The sequence below is a fragment of the Peromyscus maniculatus genome, chromosome 10 (genome assembly GCF_049852395.1).
Source record: "Peromyscus maniculatus bairdii isolate BWxNUB_F1_BW_parent chromosome 10, HU_Pman_BW_mat_3.1, whole genome shotgun sequence".
In the NCBI taxonomy this organism is placed as follows: Eukaryota; Metazoa; Chordata; class Mammalia; order Rodentia; family Cricetidae; genus Peromyscus; species Peromyscus maniculatus.
This window is the reverse complement of record NC_134861.1, coordinates 19,505,120-19,525,428: the sequence shown is the minus strand read 5'-3', so window position 1 is coordinate 19,525,428 and position 20,309 is coordinate 19,505,120. Positions and strand designations below refer to the sequence as shown.

Sequence of the window (20,309 nt, the reverse complement as noted above, 5' to 3'; positions counted from 1 at the left end):
CCCGGCCCCAGGAAAGGGGCGGCGCCCTCAAGTTGATTGGCGGAGGCTGGCGCCTGCGCAGTGCCGCCACGCACGTGCTCCGCGGTGTTGTACTCACCGGGTTTCGAGTAACATCATGGCCGAGATGGAGACGCAGAACGCCGGGACGGAGGACGGCTTTACTCCCGTCACGCACAGAGGGGGCCGGCGGGCGAAGAAGCGACAGGCCGAGCAGCCGTCCGCGGCGGGACAGGACGGAGACGCCAGCCGCATGGACACGGAGGAGGCGCGGCCGGCCAAGAGGCCGGTCTTCCCGCCGCTCTCGGGCGAGCGGCTCCTGGTGAGGACCGCGGCGGGACCGGGTGGGGACGGGCGTCCTGGGTGAAGGATCCCCTTTGGTATTAAGTCTCGGCCCGCAAGTCTCCAGTCACCTCCTGAATGGGTGTGTGTGTGTGTGCTTTGTTGCAGACTGGGAAAGAAGAAACGAGAAAGATTCCCGTCCCTGCTCACAGATACACACCATTAAAGGAAAACTGGATGAAGATATTTACTCCGATAGTAGAACATTTGGGACTTCAGATACGCTTTAACCTGAAGTCAAGGAATGTCGAAATCAGGGTAAGGAGAAGGGTAGCAGCCTACCGAGTTTTCTCCTTCAGAACTGAAAATAAATGAATGCGTCCTTCATAGAGCTTATTCTAGTAAGTGGCTTTCTTCGGGCTTCCAGTATAGTGTTTGAATTTAACCAGATACCTTCAAAACTATATTCAAAACAGGAATTGATTGCATTCCTAAATTGGTCCTGAGATTACTCCAGAATACTGTCTATCCTGTGACTGCCTTCTATAATGCTGGTTGAATTGATGAAAGATTGGAGAAGGGTACTTGGATGTATTGTACATTAATAGGTGGTAACTTCAGGTACCCACTTAACATTTTAAGTGCTGTATATTTTTTGTTTGTTTGTTTGTTTTTCGAGACAGGGTTTCTCTGTTGTTTTGGTGCCTGTCCTGGATCTCACTCTGTAGACCAGGCTGGTCTCGAACTCACAGAGATCCCCCTCGCTCTGTCTCCCCAGTGCTGGGATCAAAGGCGTGCGCCACCACCGCCCGGCATATCGCTGTATATTTTAATGATACTCTTTTTGGAGGAAATAATTTTTTTTTTCATTAAGACTCTCCTTTCTTCAATAGATCTTCTATGCCAAACTAATTTTCCCAGGTCACAATGCTTCTATTTTGATAGTCTAGAATCCCCAGCATTTCAAAGGGATAAAAGCCAGATGCTTTCAAGTAGGAGACCCAGTCGTGTTCATTTCTCCTCACCCCTCCATCCCCACTCCACCCTCCCCATCCCCACCCCACCCCACCCCACCCCCGCTGGTACTTTTGGTGGCTTTACTCTCTAGAGGAGACTGTTTCTCCATTCTCTTTCAACTTCGGTTCCAGACAGCTTTCGGGGTCTAGCTCAAACACTTTCTTTAGAAATTTATGCATTTATACATTCCTGTTGTGCTTGGCTGCCTTGTCTGTTGCAGGATCATTAGTTGGTAACTTAGTATGTGTTGATGCCATATATCAGATGCATAGTGTGTTAGCTTGAGGTGAACCACGCCTTTCGGTCTTTAAGGTATGATGTAGATGAAACACCACCGCCCCAGCCCCCACGCATGCCAGAGGATGAGGAAGGGAAGTTAAAGAAATTCAGTGCCAGCCAGGCGGTGGTGGCTCACACCTTTAATCCCAGCACTTGGGAGGCAGAGGCAGGGGGACTCTGTGAGTTCGAGGCCAGCCTGGTCTACAGAGTGAGTTCCAGGACAGCCAGGACTGTTATACAGAGAAACTCTGTCTCGAAAAAACAAAAAAAGAAAAAAGAAATTCAGTGCCGTGGCCAGAGCCCTCAGTGTAGTAATTGAATATTAGTGCTAGAAGGGACCACTTAAGACCTTCTATGCCAACATGTAATTTTATAGATGAAAAAATCCTAGGATATTTATGGGACATATAGGGTGGGAACCAGAGTCTGGGGCTTTGTTGTTTATTTCCTTTTTTTGAGACTAGGTTTCACCATGTAGCCCTGGCTGGCCTGAAACTGAAAGAGGTCTGAAGGGTGCTGGGATTAGAGGCGTACGCTCCCTTACCCTGCTGGGTTCTGTTTTTAAATGTGAAAGTCCTGTTAACACAGTCCTGTATGCTTTTAAGTCTGTCAAATGTGTAGTCCCTTCAAATGGATTGTGAATTTGTGTGGGAGACCGGAAGGAATATTTTGAAATTAGACTGTGTTGGATTTTTAGTACCTTAATTCCCTCATGTCTGATAAGTGTTTATATTACTAAACATTCAAGGTTGTCAAGGTGAGGCTTAGAGCTAGATGTGTAAAGCACATTATTTACAGTGGTGGGCGTTCTGTGAATAACAGCTGTTTCTGTAGATCAAGTAATTACTTGCCGACAGGATTCCTACTTAAGCTGTTCTTGATATCCTCAGTACCAGGCATGCAAGGAGTCAGAACTGGAGTTGTTGATTTGGGAAACGACAGCATATAAATGGTCCTCTAAGACAGAACGTTAGGTCAGGACTCGGGGGAATACTGCCTTGATGGAGGAGAGAAGAGGACCTGTCTGGACATTTAAAAGAGGACAGAATGGGTGTGAGCCCTTGGAGAATGCTAGCGGTGTTGCCACTAACCTGACAAGTCATAGCGTGTGGTTAGTCACTTGAGCGGGTTTGTGTAACATTGCCCAGCTTTGGAACAGAAGGTTCTCTTGTACAAATTAAAGAGAATGCTTATCCCACCCAAAAGGGGTCTTACAATATTGGGGGAGGGTAGCAGCTGATGGTGAAGGAAATTATAATAAAAATATCATTTCTAGTGCTTTTTAGAATGCTTTCTTTTTCCCCTCCATATGTGTACCTCTTTTTTTCAGACTTGTAAAGACACCAAGGATGTCACTGCCCTGACAAAAGCAGCCGACTTTGTGAAAGCCTTTGTTCTTGGGTTTCAGGTGGAGGTGAGTAGTCTCAGGGGACTTCGAAATACTCAGTGTGGACATTTCAGTAAATGGGTCATTTTCCAAATGAGTCTTGTCATTGTGGAGTCTGGATTTTAGTTGTTACAGAAATGTCTGCTGCCAAGTGTCTACTGAAAAGGTCTTCATGGTGTTTACTTTTGTTTTGTAGGATGCGCTTGCCCTTATCAGGCTGGATGACCTCTTCCTAGAGTCTTTTGAAATCACCGACGGTGAGAGGAGCACTTGGTGGTCTTCTGTGTGAACAGTCAGCCTTTGTGTTTCTGACTGCATTGTGTTGTGACTGGTTTTCTAGTAGCTTCAATGTCCATTTAGTGTTGTGTAGTAGAACAACTCAGGAGCTAGCCGCCTGATGTCTTGTCTTTCTTCTTTAGTTAAGCCCCTAAAAGGAGACCACCTGTCGAGGGCAATAGGGCGCATTGCTGGCAAAGGAGGGAAAACCAAGTTTACCATAGAGAATGTAACGCGGACACGGATTGTCTTGGCAGATGTGTAAGTATCTTGTCTTGAGAACATTTTCACGATTTATAATTGCTCTTATAGCTGTTATATTTGTTGTAATTTCTTTTTCTTTTTGGTGTTGGGGATTGAACCTGGGACCATGTGTGTTCTGGTCAAGTACCATACCACTGCCTTATCGTGGTTGCATTACCTGATGTTTTTGCCATTGGGTCTTTGTAGGTATGTGGTCCTAGATGAACAGTCACCGAACTTGAAAGGATGATGAGTTAGTCAAGGAAATTTCAGTAATTGTAGGGGTTTTTTTCCCCCCTCAGAATAAAAGAAATACTTAGACTCACTATTAAAATGATTTATCACAAGGGAAGCTTTAAATTTTATCTCGGGAAAATCCATTAAATCTTCATAAAGTTATTTTTAAGGTCTCTTTCTTCTGCTTCTTATACATTGTGATGTTCACGTCTTGCTGTTGTAGAAAGGCTAGGTTCTGATGATGCCATATTGCTCTTTATGTTGTTGTATGTATTTTTGCACTGGTGTCTGCCCATTTCTTCCTCCAATAGGTACAAGAGGTGTCTGTGTCTGAGTGAGCTGCTCTTGGTCTGATCTGTGCTTGCTGTGTCTGTGTCCCTGGGGGCCACTCTGGGTCCAGTCTTAGCTTTTGGTCTAATTGGAGCTGGTGGATTCTGTGTCTCAGGGAGCTGCTCTGTGTCCCAGGGAGCTGCTCTTGGTCTGATCTAAGCTGGCTGGTTCTGTGTCTCTGGGGGCCACTTTTGCTCTTATCAGGGCTCTTGGTCCAATCTCGTTAAGTCATTAAGGGAAGTACAAATAGCAAGTGCTTGAAACGCCATTGTGAGGCTCTCCTTTAGAATATGTATCTGTATTTTACACATACCTTTCATAATAGGAGGGTATTATTACATGTTGAGTAAGAACTGTCAGACACTCATATGTGACTAGAAAAAAGATGATACAGGCTTATGGCGAGGATGAGGTTCTGGCCGTGGAGCTGGGAGTACCCCTTTTAAGATGGCCATGAAAGTGCTGGATATGAGGCTGGGAGTACCTCTCTGAGGTCAGAGCTGTTCTGTTCCCATGTTGGTGTTAAACAGGCAGATGTCTCAGGCTGATAGACTATGAAATTGGCAAATAGCAGTTGGTAGAGAAGGTGAGGATTTCATTTAATACCATTTTGCTCTGAACATCATTATTTAGACTATAATGTAGGCAGTCTTTATATTTAAGGGTAACTGTTGTATTGGTGGCTCTCTACTTGAAGCCAAGTGTAGTATCATAATTTTGCTCTTCTATGGATTGAGCCTTAAGAGTCTGAAATCTGAGCTTTTTTCCTACTGGTAATTTCAAAGACATGGAAATAACAATATTCAAGATAGCTGAACCTAGCCTAAAAGTTTTTGTTAGTTGAGAAAACCAAAGCTAGAACCGACTTGCTAATGAACTTGTGACTGGTTTGTCATTAGCTTTATAACCTGCAAATTTAAATGTCTCAAAAAGGGTATTTTTGGCACACTTTCCACCAGTAAACGTCACCTGTGGGCACTGTCAGTCTAGTGAGTTGCTCAGCTTCGTCGTCCTGTGGCCCTGCCACAGCCGTACTGCCCATCATCAGAGCTCCCCTGCATCACTTTCCCAGCCCTTTACCCCACTCTAGTCCCAGCCAGCCACCGGTCTGCTTCCTGTCACTGCTTTTGCTCATGTAAATGGATGCCCAGTGTGGATTCATTTAACACATCGCTTTGAGCTTGTTTTGTTGAATGAAACTGTAGTTCTCTCTTTTTTTTTTTTTAATAGCCAAGTCGCATTCTATTTACAGTTGATGGACATCTGGGATGTTTCATGTTGGAGACATTGTGACTAACGCTGGTGTAAAAGTACTTCGTACATCTTTTGATTAATTTTAAATTAGATTTAAAGTGTGGTGATAGGTTGTTGTTGTTGCATTTAGAAATTTTTTTTGAGATTGCAATTTAACTACATTTCTTTCCCACCAAACCCTATCATATATCCTTCTTTACTTTTTCAAACTTACGGCTTTTTTTAATTAATTGTTATTGACTGCATATGTGTTTATTCATACGTATTCCTAGATATAAGCTGTTCAGTCAGCTTCATGTTACTTGTGTGTGTGTGTTCAGAGCTGGCCATCAGGTATTGGGTGACCAGTTGGTGTGCTCTTTCCTGGGGAGAACCATGTCTCCTACCTCAGCATTCCTATCACTTGTAGCACTTTCGATAGGGTTGAGGCCTCTTGGGCTTCCCCCCATCTACGTTGGCATGTCCACTGATGGTGTCCTTGTTTTCTGCTCATGATTGGGCGGTCATGTTGGTAAGACGTTAGGAGTATCGTTTCTGATGTTAGTGGGAGACAGTCTCACAGCAACCCCCTAATCATTAGTGTAAGCTGGTGGACCTCACTTCTGAGTAGAACCTGTGACTTTCCTCCCTTGGCAGCTTGTATAGCAGTGTGTATCACTAGGAAAGCTAGCAAATAGAGCGGAAGCCTCCAGGTAATACCAGCTCGACTTTTCTGTGTCTTTAGCAGTAGCGTATTACGATCAAGTCTGGTAGGTAACCAACAACATTGTCAGTAGCCTGTATCGCTTGGGGGAATATAGTACCCCAGCCAACAACTTGAAGGTCAGGATCCCGCATCTAGCATTGGACTTGATATGTGATATTCTTTGGAGTCAGAAAACAGCATTATATTCCCCAAGTATAAAATAACATCTCATTTAATATATATAAATATAGAAGCCTCTAAAATAGTTTTTCATAGCTTTATAAGTTGAAATTGAAAGATGCTGTAATTAGTGGATCAGTGTTAGAGTTCTGGGTATTTAGTGAGCAGCTACATGGTCTAAGCTTTCTTGATTTCTGTGTCCTTTCCATGTGTGTCCTCTATCCTTTCCCATCCTTATTGCTCAGGATGAAATCCAGGGCCTCACACACAGGGGTGTGTGCTTCTGAGCTACATCCCTAGCCCTAAGTCTCCTGATTTCTTTAAAGTTCCTTTCCTCGTATATAGTAGGAATAATTCTACCGAGGGAAGGTCCTTTGAGGGTTACAGTGGAGGACTCAATGGATGAGAGCAACTATTGACCAGGAATCTTTTTGTTCTGTTTTGTGTAATTCCTGTTTGAATAGCGGATCATGTGCCATAGCACCTGAACGTAGGTTGCGGATGACCTGTGGGGGTTAGTCCTCTCCTTCTATCAAGTGGGCCTCAGGGATCAGACTTAGGTTGTCAGGCTGGGTGGCAAGTACCTTTACACACTGCACCATCGCTGCCTGTAACCAGTAATCTGGGAGTGGTGGCTCATGCCGTAACCTCAGCACTCAGGAGGCAGATGGGAGGAGTACTTCGTGTTTAAGGCCATTCTGGTAACGCTGCAAAAAACTGCCAAGAAAAAGACATTTTTAATTTGTTGTTACTTGTCTTTTTGATAATTTTTTTGTGAGGATATATAATTCCTGTACCACAAGTCACTCATCATAGAAGTGGTTTTAGAAGATCTTTAAGTTGTCAGCCATCACCCTCTGCCCTCGGTTTAGAATATGGATCTCTTGTGATTTTCAGAGTTTTTAGTTTCACAGGATTTGGTATGGGCATGCCTTTTGTGGCTAACCTAACTCATTTATTTCTTTCAGGAAAGTTCATATTCTTGGCTCTTTCCAGAACATCAAGATGGCGAGAACTGCCATTTGCAACCTCATCCTAGGTAATAGCAGTTTATTTCTTTGGTGTTTTCTCTGATTAGGGAACAGAGGAATTGAAGCCATTTTTACGAAGCAGCTTTCATATTGTTAAAGTTACCAAGAGAAGTCAGAGAGTTAGTGAAGGAAAAACAGGAATATTTTACTTAGATGCCTTTTGTTAGAGGAAAGAAATGTTTATTGAGTAATATCATTAAATCTGTTGCTTTCCCTAAGAAGTACACAGAAAAGCCATTCCAAAATAACAGAACATTTTAAGTTCTACAAAATGGGGGCTGCTAAACACATCTGTCCACTTGATTTAATTTAATCTAGTTCGAGAGTCATAGTAATTTGCTCAGAGGTTGCTCTGGTGTTCAGGTCTGGCTGGCTGGCTTCTTTATGAAATACTGTTTTTGCAACTGATTTATCTTAGGAATGCAAGATATTTGTCTTCTAGTTCTTTATGTTTGAATATATTTGTATATATAAGCTGCTTTTTTTCTTAAACAGGAAATCCTCCATCAAAGGTGTATGGCAATATCCGAGCTGTGGCCAGCAGATCAGCGGACCGGTTCTGATTCCCCTCCGACCCTTGAGATATTCACATAAAACCATGGGAGTATTTCCTAGCCGCCTACAGCTCAGGTTCCTTTTCAGGTCTCAGCCAGAGCAGAAGCAGAAAGGGAAGGTTTAACCGGACTTGGCACTCCTGCTTCTAGGATAACTTAAATATCAAAATGTAATACTTTTAATACTTAACACATTAAGTATAAATTGCTGTATTTTTCTCTTTAATCACATGTGGCAGATTCACAGTTTAAAATCTTGTCATTTAGAGATGACTTCTTAAGACAGATTTATAACTAAGCATTTTTCTCCTCTGAAAATTTTAATGAAAATCTCAGAAGACCTGAGAATCACAATCCTTGGTACTGAGCACCGTGACTACTTCAGGGATGGGTCATAGCACTGGTCTGTGCTATTGAACCTTAGGTGCTCGTCTGTGTGCAATTTATGAAATGAAAGCCTGCATCACAAGGTTAATGACTTGCTTTTCAAGGAAGTAATGAAAGTAAAACAGTTTTCCCAAGAAAACTATGTTTTCCAAACAGTATATTCTTGTAACTAATGTGTGTATATGAATTTGCTTATTTCTTACATTGTTTAGAACCTACTTCATTAAACATGTGATTTAGATACTACATTCTTTTGTTTCTCAAGGCCTTGACCAAACTATTGTGATGGAGTATCAGGAAATCCATGCAATAGCTAAAAGAAGTAGTGCTTTTTAAAACTTTTTTAACTTTAAAAAATTTGATACTTATTTTATGAGTGTTTTATACATTTAGGTCTGTGCACCATATGTGTGCCTGGTATCCCCAGAAGTCAGAATAGGGTATCAGATCCCTAAACTGGAGTTAACAGACGAAGTTGTGAGTCACCTTGTTTGCTGGGCCAAGTCTGAAAGGTCAAGTGCTCTTCTCCAGTGAGCCGGCTCTAACAAAGAGGGTGTATGTTTGAAGATACATTTCACTGTGTAACCCTGGCTAGCTTCGAACCCACAGAAGTACCCCTGCTTATGTCTCCTGAGTGTGAATGCAAGGTATAACCCACCACATCCAGCATAAATTTTAGTTTTATTTATGTGAACTTGTGTATGTTTGTCTGCAACATGTGTATAGGGGTGTGTGTGTGTGTGCCTGTGCCTGCTACGTGTGTATGTGTTCCCCTGGAGCTGTATTAGAGATGGTTATTAAGCCTGATGTGATTGCTGGGAATGAAACTCCAGTCTTCTAGAAGAGCAGCAAGTGCTCTCAACCACTGAACCATCTTTCCAGTTCCTCTTGGGTTTTGAGACAGAATGTGTAGCCCAGCTTGCCTCAGATTTGGAACAGTCTGCTGCCTCAACATCCATGTGCCAGGGTTACAAGTGTGTCATCATGCCCTGCTTAGTAGTTTTTGTTGAGCTTGGGTTCCCTCTTATCAGTGGGAGGTGCTAAGTATCCAAGCTGCTTTTTACCTGGATGGACTGTCTGCCAACAAGAAATTGCTGGAGTGTCCTGCCCCCCCCCTTACAGGTGAGGTTTGATAATTAATATTAATTATCAAACCTCATTAAAAGGAGGAATGTGTTAGGAATTCTCTATTCTGGAGTCTATAGAGCATTTAGGAAGTACAGACACACTATATGCCCATTGAGAGCGATTCAGTATTGTGATGACAGCTACCATGTGCTTTTCTCGGAAATGATGTCTGTGGATTTAATGCCTTCTCAAGTGTCTGAAGTGATCCATGGCTAGGTAACAGTGTTTTGGGTTTAATTCTAAGGAATTGAGGCAGAGTTAAGAACGTAATTTTTGCCTGAGAGAGTTTGAGATTTTATTTTTAAAGTGCAATACTCTGCATTCAAAGGTAGACGATGCTAGAGAGTAACTCTTGAAGCCTGAAACCTATTTTGTGGCACTGCCTTGCTACTGGACTCACCTGTTAACTGTAAGACCGCGTGGTCTTTAGGATACTTGGTGTCTATCACAACTTCAACTATATTTCACTGATTTATTCAGTTGCACTGTTCTAAGAGCCATGTCAGGTTTGGAGCAACACACTTCCTGTTACATTATTGAAAGCATCGATAGCCATTCTGAAAGCTGCAAAGTGCCTGCCATATGCAAAATACTTGTCTTGGGAAAGCACTGCTTATTTGGCCAAAGAAATCACAATCTTCAGGAACACTCATAGAACTCAGCCATTTGGATTGGTTACCTGGTAAGGAAGGGAAAGGTTGCAACAGGACTTAGAAGCTCTACATTAGTGTGAATCTGGCGTGTGGGGGAGTTTTAAAGACTAAAGATGAACATCTCAAGACATGACCTTGAACACCACTTTCTTTGTGTACATCCTGAGAACTATCCAGAAAGTAAATCTTTCTACCATCTTGTCTACACCTTTCATTCTAAAACATTCTACACATTAAAAAATTCCTGTCGAGGGCTGGAGAGATGGCTCAGTAGTTAAGAGCAGACTGCTCTTCCAGGGGACCCAGGTTCAATTCCCAGCACCCACCTGTCTATAACTCCAGTTTCAGGAGATCAGACACCCATGGCAAAACACCAATGCACATAAAAAAATTTTTTTGAAATACAGCTTTCCAGTTTAACCATTGTAACTGTAGATAATGCAACTTCGTAGCTTTATTTAATATGTAGCCATCACAATCAATGTTCTGTCTTCTGAAGGTCTGTACAACTTTTTAAACAATAAATCCCTTTCTTCCTGTTGCCCTTGACAAAACCATTCTGCATTTGTCTCTAGAAATTTTATTATCCCATTAGAAGTGGAGCTATTTCACTTAACATGGTTTATCCATGTTAGAGAATGTGTCAGAATTTTCCTTTCTGTTCAGTAGTGTTCATACCTTGTTTACGTGTTCATCTCCAGAATACTTGGACTGCTTCCATTCTTTAGCTGTTGTAATGCGACCTGAACTGAGTCTGTGAATTCACCAGTAACAAAAGAGGTGGCCAGTATTCTCTCCAATACTGTTTTTCTTTCCTTTGGGGGATGAGGAAGAACAGTAATATAACCTAATGCTTGTAAAGTGGATCTCACTGTGACTTGCATTGCATTTCCTTAATGACAGTGCTATTGAGCATCATTTCCAGTACTTAGTGGCCACTTGTGTATCTATACTGTCTATTCAAGTCCTTTGCCCATACTTTAACTAGGTGTTTTCTTGCTGTTATGTAGACCTTCAGGTTTGATCACCAATCCCATTTTTCTTATATGGTTGCAAATATTTTCTCCCATTTTAAGAGTTTTCATTTCTGAAGTCATTTTCTTAGGCTCTTTCTCTTCAGATCCTCTACAGGAGCCCCACAATTCAATGCACACAATCTTGAAACCTGTGAATACATACTATGTATGTACTGGGTGTAAACACACCCAACATCCCACAACTCATTTAGGTAAGGGGCATCATTTACCTGCCATGAGTATCTCAACCTCATTACAGTGCTGAACACATAAGAATTCTGCAATAGTCTCAGAAGTAAGCTAGCCCAGGCTTTTAATCCATCCTAGTACTGGGGAGGCAGAGGCAGGTGAATCTGTGTTCGAGGCCAGCCTAGAGAAACCCTATCTGAAAAAAGTCTCAAAAATAAAATTTCATCTGTTAAAGTTATAAACAGTCTTCATGGTTCTATGGGTTGTGGTCTGATTGTTCTTTATTTTATATCTAGAATCCACTTATGAGTACATACCATGACTGTTTTTCTGGGTTTGGGTTACCTCACTCAGGATGATTTTTTCTAGTTCCATCCATTTGCCTGCAAATTTCATGAAGGCTATATATATATCATGGAGGTCCCTAGGATGACTGTGGCTTATAATAAATTTCAGTTTTACTCAATTATTGAAAAAAAAATAGCCAAATAAATGGAAACACATGAACTATGAACCAAAGGCTGAGGGGCCCCCAGCTGGATCAGGCCCTCTGAATAGGTGAGACAGCTGATTGGCTTGATCAGTTTGGGAGGCAACTAGGCAGTTGCTCATTGCATGAGTTGGCTGTTTGAAACCTGGAGCTTGTTCAGGGACACTTGGCTCAGGCTGGGAGGAAGGGACTGGACCTGCCTGGACTTGAGTCTACCAGGTTGGTCGCAGTCCTCAAGGGAGGATTTGCCCTGAAGGAGGTGGGAATGGGGGGGGGGAGCTGGGGGAGAATAGGGGAACCCGTGGCTGATATGTAGAACTGAATGGTATTATAAAATAAAATAAAATAAATAAAATTTAAAAAAGTTATAAACAGTCACATTTATAAAACGGTAACATGGATCAGTGACACAGATCTATGATCCCAGAACTCTGCAAGCTGAGGCAGAAAGATTAAAAAAAAATTCAAGACCAGCCTGGGTTAGTGTGAACTTACAAAAATAAAAAAATGAAATTAAAACATGCGTGACCCAGGCAATATTCTGAAAAACTAGAAGTGTCTGCAAAACAAGCAATCCACTACTGTGGTAAAGCATTGTTTTTTTATTCTATAACCAGGGAAGACAATATGCTTGAAAGAGGGTGCTAGGGAATAAAGGAAAGGAGACTGGGTAAAGGAGACCCCAGAGTATTTACACTTTATAACAAGACAGTCAGAAAAGTCCCCCTTTGAGCCGGCACATACACAGGTGAACAAAGTACTGAAGGCATTACTTAACCAGGTATGGAGTTGGTATACAGGTGAGAGCAAACCCTGAAGGCACTGTAACAGGCCCAGGGCAGGGAGTGAGTGAGTGGTCAAGGAAGAAAGTGGGAGTCACGGGCTTTGTAACATCGGCTGTTCTGTTTGTTCCAGACATTTCACCTATAGCTTATGATTCAAAACAACGAGGCATTTACCAAATCTGTAAACCCTAAAGCATGGACAGGGCGTCCAACTGTAGCAATACATCAAAGATGACAGAATACATCCAAGCAAGTTTCAAATATTTTATTTCTTACTCATACAGTATGAAGTTCTCTAAAGATTTCACAACATGACGTGTATCATGCAGAAGAAAATTTAAACATTCAACATAAACCATGCCCTCCCCACCTCCCTCACACAAACTAAAAAAGAAAAACCCTCATTCCCCAGTAAGGAAATAGTTCGCACTATTTTTTTCCAAACGCCAGCCAAGATATGCACAAGCAAGAGATATAGAAAGCATTTGCTAAAATATTTGTAACAAATAATTATGTACAAAAAAATTCACAAAAGACTAGTTCCCTCTTGAAGCAGAGCACATGGCAGTTGACACTGGAACAGATCAAACCACTGGCTGGGATTGTAAGCCACGTACTGATCCAGAGGAAGAAAGTAGTTACATGTAGTGGAGATTTTCATTTTGAATATTAACATTTCCAAAGTTTGGCAACATCATCTTTTAAAATTATGCAAATTATGTAAACAAGAGGTACATTTTAAATTGATCTACATGCAAAACTCCATGTCATGCAAAGACACCAAGCACCGGGATTTTTCTCTCACAGACAGAGCCCATGGTGTGCAGCACTCAGTTGAAGGAACAGCGGTGGCAGGCAGGTGTGCTCAATTTAATATTCTTTCACCTTGATTCAACCCACCCTTTACCATTCATGATTATAAAACCAATTTTAATAGAAAAACTCTATAGGGAAGACCGTCATATAAAACTAACCAGAATGTTTTACTTCCAGCCAACAGTACCTTTGCAGAAAAGGGAAGGGACAATGTCAAGTGGTAGAACATGACATACTTTTATGTCACACAAATTTATGAAGTCATCATCACTAATCATGTGGGCAAAACAACAAAAATCTATCATGGGCTATCTTGCCTTCTGCACAGAAATTTTAAAAGTATGAATCTGGACAAAATCTACTCTCCTATGCATATAGATTAGCAAGACTTTTCCCATTTTAATCACAAACAGGATTTTACATAAATATGTGCTCATTAAAGTTATTACTAGTTTTTTAGATTAACCGATATGTTTTTTGAAATGCAGAAGGGTAGTGCATGGTTCATACATAGTTTAATGACAAAGTACTTAACTGTGTAGAATGAAGCAAGGATATTTATTCTAAGCCATTACATGATTACTTTGGGTTTTCTTCACTAAATAATACATTTAAAAAGTCATGACTGCCTCAGAAAACTCCTGACCTTTATAAAATCACAACTGCTAATTACATTTTTCCTCAGGGACACTTAGTAAAAACGAGAGTGACTATAAAGCATCAGCCTGAAGCAGCCATAGCATATGCAGTTCTTCTCTGGACACAAGAACCCACTCTTGGCAACAGCACTGAACTAGACCTCCAACAGAGATGGATTAAACGCTGCTCAGCAATAAGACACGGTCCCTGGAAACATATTCAGTGATATAAATAAAGTTACAGACTCGTTACAAAAATGTAGTTAAGGTAAATAATAGGGCATTAACAAATGCTTTATCAATCTCTCAAAGGAGAAAGCACAGAAAGGAAACAGCTGGCCTAATACCTGGCGCATTGTACAATCTTCTATCTACATATAAAACTGTGTGAAATAAAAGTAAGGATGTTTGATGTTCTGCTTGGCACTTTTGTACTCTAACATTTTGTTTCTGAATCAAGTATATTAAATTAAAGCCAACCTACTAAATATATAGAAAGCTACATATATCTATATATAAATATTTACATATGTATATATAGATACTTTCTTGTTATAAAAGATGAAGAAAAATAAATTAAAAAGCCAACCCCTTCCCTTTCTCCACCACACTGATATGCTCTTTTCATGTTGCTGTCCTTCAAACCTTAAAGTGCTACACGGAGTTATTGAGAGAGTAGGAGTTCAATAACACTTAGTTGGCTTCATGAGGCTCATGTTGGAAAATGTGGCTTCACAGAGAAAAATACTTCCATTTAAATACACAGAGAGCATTGCTGGACGTCTTGAGCAGATCTTCAGAGATGGAGAAGAAAGCAAAAGTGTTGGATGGTATTCTTCAAAGAGTCACACATCTACCACCATCTTTTTGTGGATATCTAGGCCACCTACAACCTGTAACAGACAAGTTTTTAGTAAGTAAATCATCTGTCCTGGCTACTTTTGTCAGCTTAACTCAGGTTAGAATCATCTGGGAAGAGGAACCTTAACTGAGAAAATGCCTCCATCAGACTGCCTATGGGCCAGTCTGTGCAGAACTTTCTTGACTAATGATTGATGTGGGAGGGCCCAGCCCATTGTGAATGAAGCCACCCCTGGGCAGGTGGGTACTGGGTGGTTGAGCAAGTCATGGGAAACACGACAGTAGGCAGTTTTCCTCCATGGTTTCTGCACCAGTTCCTGCCCTGATTTCCCTTCATGGTGCATTACAACTGTAAGCTTTTGGTTGCTTTGGGCCAGTGTTTTTTACCACAGTCAACAAAAAGGATACTAGGACACCATTTTACCAGAAAGTATAAACTTAAAAACACACATTACCTGTTTTCAGAAACTGGATTAAAGGGAGGGGAGTGGGCTAGAGACCCCAGTTAAATTTTTATACCTCCTCCCCCTACATAGTAAAACACATGCAGGTGTGCACATCTGCATTGTATGGTGCATACAATATGATCCTGACTTTCCCATGAGCTCCAGATATCTGCATGTCTCGGCATCTCCAGCACTGGGATCAGAATGCAAAGCCTCGTGCTTGTGAGGGAGGCACTTTACCCCTTCTTTTCTGACTTACATCACAGCAGAACATCCTCTAGTTTCAGAGGAAAGGTGGACCGGAATACATCTTTATTTTTACTGTTTAACTTAACTCAGCTGTACAGAATTTTAGGTTTAATCTATATTTTTTACCTCCAAAACAATGCTGTCTAGTTTCCAACTCTGCTACTGAGAAATTCAATGTCACTGTGACTGTGATTCTTTATATGAAGGCCCTCAATGATGCCTTTGCCCTACTAGCCTAGGTCTTGTTAATCTGCAGACTGATTTTCATGCTCTACTGTTTTAACATACTATGTATGCTATTACTAAATCATTTCAGGAAATGTATGACCTTTGATTATGATGTTTTTATATTACTTATTTTTTCCATTTTCTTTCTGGGACCTCTACCACTCACTTCATAGCCCCTAAGAATTTCCATAATCTTTTATGTATCATCCAGGTTTTTTGTTTGTTTGTTTCCAGGATTCTGTATATTACTGAGGGCAGGTTTTTTGTTTTGTTTTGTTTTTCTCGCTCCTTAACTGTGTTCTTGTGGGGTTGAGTGATCATTATTCCAAACACTTTGTACAGGTTTGTATTAATTTCTGTGTTCCATAGTAGAGGGTTTCTTCCCATGTTTGAGGCTTTGAGCCTTTGTGTATATGAGGCTACTGACTGAGTAAACTTAGTGACAGGGTCAGGCTCATTTCTTTCCTAAGATGTCCTGTTCCCCCCACCCCCATTACTCCTTCCTACCATCTGCCTGGAGGATCTGACTGTAGGTATCAGGGCAGGTTCTGGAAGACTATCACATGTTAATGTTCAGTTATGTGTATCTTCATTTGAGTACAACAACAGCAGCTGTTGAAGAAATGAGCTCAGCCCAAACTGAGGGGTTCCCTGTTGTTTTTGCTCTTTTGGGGGGCCCACCACCCAGCTCCCAAATAAAGCACACTAGGAGGCTTATTCTTAATTATAAATGCCCAGCCTTAGCTTGGCTTGTTTCTAGCCAGCTTTACTTAAATTATCCCATCTATCTTTTGCCTCTGGGCTTTTATCTTTCTCTATTCCTGTATGCCTTTCTTTGTTTCTTACTCTGTGGCTTGCTGTGTAGCTGGGTGGCTGGCCCCTGTATCGTCCTCCTCTGGTTACTTCTTTTTTCCTACCAGATTTCTCCTTCTATTTATTCTCTCTGCCTGCCAGCCCCACCCATCCTTTCTCCTGCCTTGCTACTGATCATTCAACTCTTTATTAGACCATCAGGTGTTTTAGCCAGGCACAGTAACAGCTTCACAGAGATAAACAAATGCAACACACCTTAAATAAACAGTTCCCCGCTCCTCAGAAGTCTACCCACAAGACTGTTACCCCAGAATCAGCACTCAGAAGCTGATGCAACTGGGGCAGTGGGCCAGGCTAGAAGAACTGGATGGTGTCATCTATGTGTTAGTGGTTTTGAAGGCTTGAAAGATGCAAGACTGAGGGGAGCTGTAGCACAGCAAAGTTGAGTCCCCGCTGAGACCTTGAGAAATCATTGCCTGAAGTGCTGAAGGTGAATCCTAGATCTCAACAGACAGCCCAGAATGTTAGATGCCAGGATCATGGAAGTTCTGCCAAGGAGAGCTGTACGGATGGAATGAAGGGGGCTCACGAGAACAGCTATGTATGCTGCAGAGAGACAGTACCGTCCCTGGGCTGTCTAAGAAAGGGAGCTGAAAAGGCAGCCAGAAGCCAGCTAATAAGCATTGGCCCTCCACAGTCTCTGCTTCAGTTCCTGCCTTGGCTTTTGTGCTCATCATACAAACTAAAGACACCAAGAAAGAACTCAACTGAGGCTATGTGCCTCCGTCACACTGGCCTTTGGCAGACTTTCTTGACTGACATTGCTGCTGGAGGGCCCCGCACACTGTGAGCAGCAGTGCCACCCCATCCACAGCAGTGGTTCTGGCTGTATAAGAAAGCAGGCTGAGCAAGCCCTGGGGGACAAGCCAGGAAACAGTGCTCTTCCAGGTCTCTGCTTCAGTTCCTGCCTCCAGGTTCCTGCCTTGAGCCTTGGATTCCTTTAATGACGGGCTTTAGTGTAAAAGTGTAAGATATACAAATCCTTTCTTCTCCTAGCTGGTACTGTTTGGTGTTTTATCACAGGAAAAAAAAAAAAAAACAAAAAAACAAAAAACAAAAACAAACTAAAACCAGACCTACTTCCATCAGTCACTAACCGTAACTTCTCCTCCCAAGCTGCTTTTGGTCAGTGTTTTGTGAGCAACAGGAATCAAGCTAGAAGACTATTCCAGTTTCTAAGAGGATGGTGGGCTCTCCTTCTTAGAGAAAGCCTCTATGCAGGACTCCCCCCATAAAGGCCTAACAGTGGTTATGAACTTACGGGGAAGGGGTGAAACGTTACGGCTTTAAAATGATGTGTTTGGGTCTCAAGCTGACAAGCAGTGAAGCTGTGCTGTTAACCTGACAGTCTAGAATCACCTGGAAGACAGGCTTCTAGGCTGATGGCACTAACAGTGAGAAGAGCCCCACTGTGGGCAGACCTTCTCTGGCTTCGATGCCAGCCTGTAAATGGAGAGAAGAGTTGAGCAGAAGCTGCATTCGTCATTATCGGCTTCCTAACTGGTGACGTGTGACCAGTACTCTACCTTCCCGGCCATGGCGGACTAGTCTAGTTACTTGTTAGTCCATATGTAAACATTACATACTAATCTGAGACAAACTTGCACTTCTCTTTCACTTTTAGGAAACTTTGCTTTAAGACAAAACATTCCATCACATTCAGACTGTACTGGTTAGTTTCATGAATTTGACACAAGCTATATAGTCATCCAGGGAAGAGGACCTCAGCTGAGAAAATGTCAGCCCAGGGGCAAAACAGAGGGACGTTTTCTTGACTGGTGACTGCTGTGGGATGTCTTTCTGTACACTACGAATATGTGTTGCTCTGACTGGTTGATAAATAAAGCTGCACGGGCCTATGGCATGGCAGGATAAGGTTAGGGGATACATTCAAACTGAAGATGAGAGGAAGAAGGGTGGAGTCAGAGAGATGCTAGCCCGATGCCCAAGGAGCATCAACATGCCCACAGACCGGTAACACCACAGCCACGTGACAACACATAGGTTAACAGAAAGGAACTGAGTTAAGTTATAAGAGCTAGCTAGCAAGAAGCCTGACCCATAGGTCATATATAGTCTGTAAATAATATAAGCCTGTGTGTTTACTTGGGACCAACAGGCTGCAGGACACAGATGGTAGAGATTCAATGTGGGCTGGGCAGGACTGGAGAAACTTACGGCTACAGGTGATAGGCAAGTGCTCGCCAACTGAACTTTATTCTCAACTCCATGGGTTGCTTTTAAACAAACCTTAAAAACATACCCCACGGGGGATGGGGGGCGCTATCAGCAAGTAAGTTACTGTACCATGAGGAGAATGCTATGTTGGTAAACAGCTTGCCATGCAGGCTTGAGGACCTGTGTTAGAATCCACATAAAAAAGCTGGGTGTGACGGCATGTACTTGTGGGGGTTTTGTTGTTGTTGTTTTGCTTTTTGATTCTTTTGGAGAGGGGTGGCAGGTCCAAGACATAGTTCTCTGTGTTGCCCTGCCTGTTCTGGAACTCACTCTGTAGACCAGGCTGGCCTCAAATGCAGAGATCTGTCTGCCTCTGCCTCCCAAGGACTGAGATTAAAGGTGTGCGCCACCACTGCCTGGCTGGTGGTATGCATTTGTGATGCCAGCACTGGGGAGACAGACAGGAGATCCCAGGCTTGCTGGCCAGTTGGTCTAGCAGATCCAGCACTGGGGAGACAGACAGGAGATCCCGGGCTTGCTGGCCAGCTGGTTTAGCAGATCCAGCACTGGGGAGACAGACAGGAGATCACAGGGATGGTGGCCAGCTGGTCTAGCAGAACCAGCACTGGGGAGACAGACAGGAGATCCTGGGCTTGCTGGCCAGCTGGTCTAGCAGATCCAGCACTGGGGAGACAGACAGGAGATCCCTTGGGCTTGCTGGCCAGCTGGTCTAGCAGATCCAGCACTGGGGAGACAGACAGGAGATCCCGGGACTTGCTGGCCAGCTGGTCTAGCAGAAACAGTGAGCTTCAGGTTCAGTGGGAGAAGAGTTGAAAACGTAAGGACAGCATATGAGGCAGACATTTGGTGCTGACCTCCATCTATTCACACCCACCCCCAATCACACCACTACAATTTCTGTAGCATTTTATCAGACTATGTATGTATACTAATTCTTGAGAATAGTATCTCTTAATTATCAGCAGTTAAAACAGCATATTCCAAAACTTGAATGTGAGGCAACTGGACAAAACAGAATTTCAAATAAAAATATGCTTACAAAATTGTCTAGTAAACTATCCTTAAAATGTTTTAAAACACACTTAATAGAAGAATCAGCCTTTTCACTTACAGCACAGAATTCCTCAAAGGATATTCTTCCATCTCCGTCCTTATCTGCATTTATTATGGTTTTGTCTACAATCTGCTGTAACTGTGTATCTTTCAGATTGTTCCCCACCATCATCTTCAACACCTGGAAGAGTTCCCCATTGGAAATAAAGCCATCTTTATCCATGTCGTAGATACGGAAAGCAACTAAAAAAAGAGAGGGGGAAATCAGTGCGCTTTTATGGCAAACACAATACTTCAGATGAAAAGCGGTATTACCAAGAGTTGACTACGAGGATGGCACTTTTGAAAACAAAGACACTACATACACAGTTGGACTTAACATTAACTGATTAGAAGGTTAAGCTCTGAGTGTAGACAACCCAGGCAAAATAAGTGATACAACTTATGACATGTGATATGCCTGTCCTCAGAAACATCTGCTCTCTAGCTGTATGACTAAAAACAGCTCATTATTCAAATATACTAGCTGCAAACATCGCAAGTGTT

General features: G+C 42.4%; 2 protein-coding genes across 5 annotated transcripts in view; one reads left to right on the top strand and one right to left on the bottom strand.

Moving 5' to 3' along the window:
* Positions 1-3: 3 nt before the first annotated feature.
* On the top strand, positions 4-10,477 carry Pno1 (partner of NOB1 homolog). The gene is made up of 7 exons (XM_006994991.4): positions 4-319; positions 448-597; positions 2,906-2,989; positions 3,159-3,219; positions 3,382-3,499; positions 7,136-7,206; positions 7,694-10,477. Exons 1-7 carry the CDS (start codon positions 116-118, stop codon positions 7,759-7,761), a joined length of 756 nt encoding a protein of 251 aa, XP_006995053.1. The 5' UTR covers positions 4-115; the 3' UTR covers positions 7,762-10,477.
* A 2,167-nt stretch (positions 10,478-12,644) lies between these two features.
* Positions 12,645-20,309, bottom strand: part of Ppp3r1 (protein phosphatase 3 regulatory subunit B, alpha) — a 55,694-nt gene continuing 48,029 nt past the window's right edge. For 2 of the 4 annotated variants that reach the window (XM_042285588.2, XM_006994992.4), the window contains exons 5-6: positions 19,822-20,006; positions 12,645-14,747 (exon numbers count right to left, since the gene is read on the bottom strand). In XM_042285588.2, coding sequence (XP_042141522.1) covers positions 14,700-14,747; positions 19,822-20,006 — 233 coding nt within the window. In that variant the 3' untranslated portion in view covers positions 12,645-14,699. Of the gene's footprint in view, positions 14,748-19,549; positions 20,007-20,309 lie in introns of those variants that run through there. The other 2 variants (XM_076546024.1, XM_076546025.1) reach the window with 2 other exon arrangements.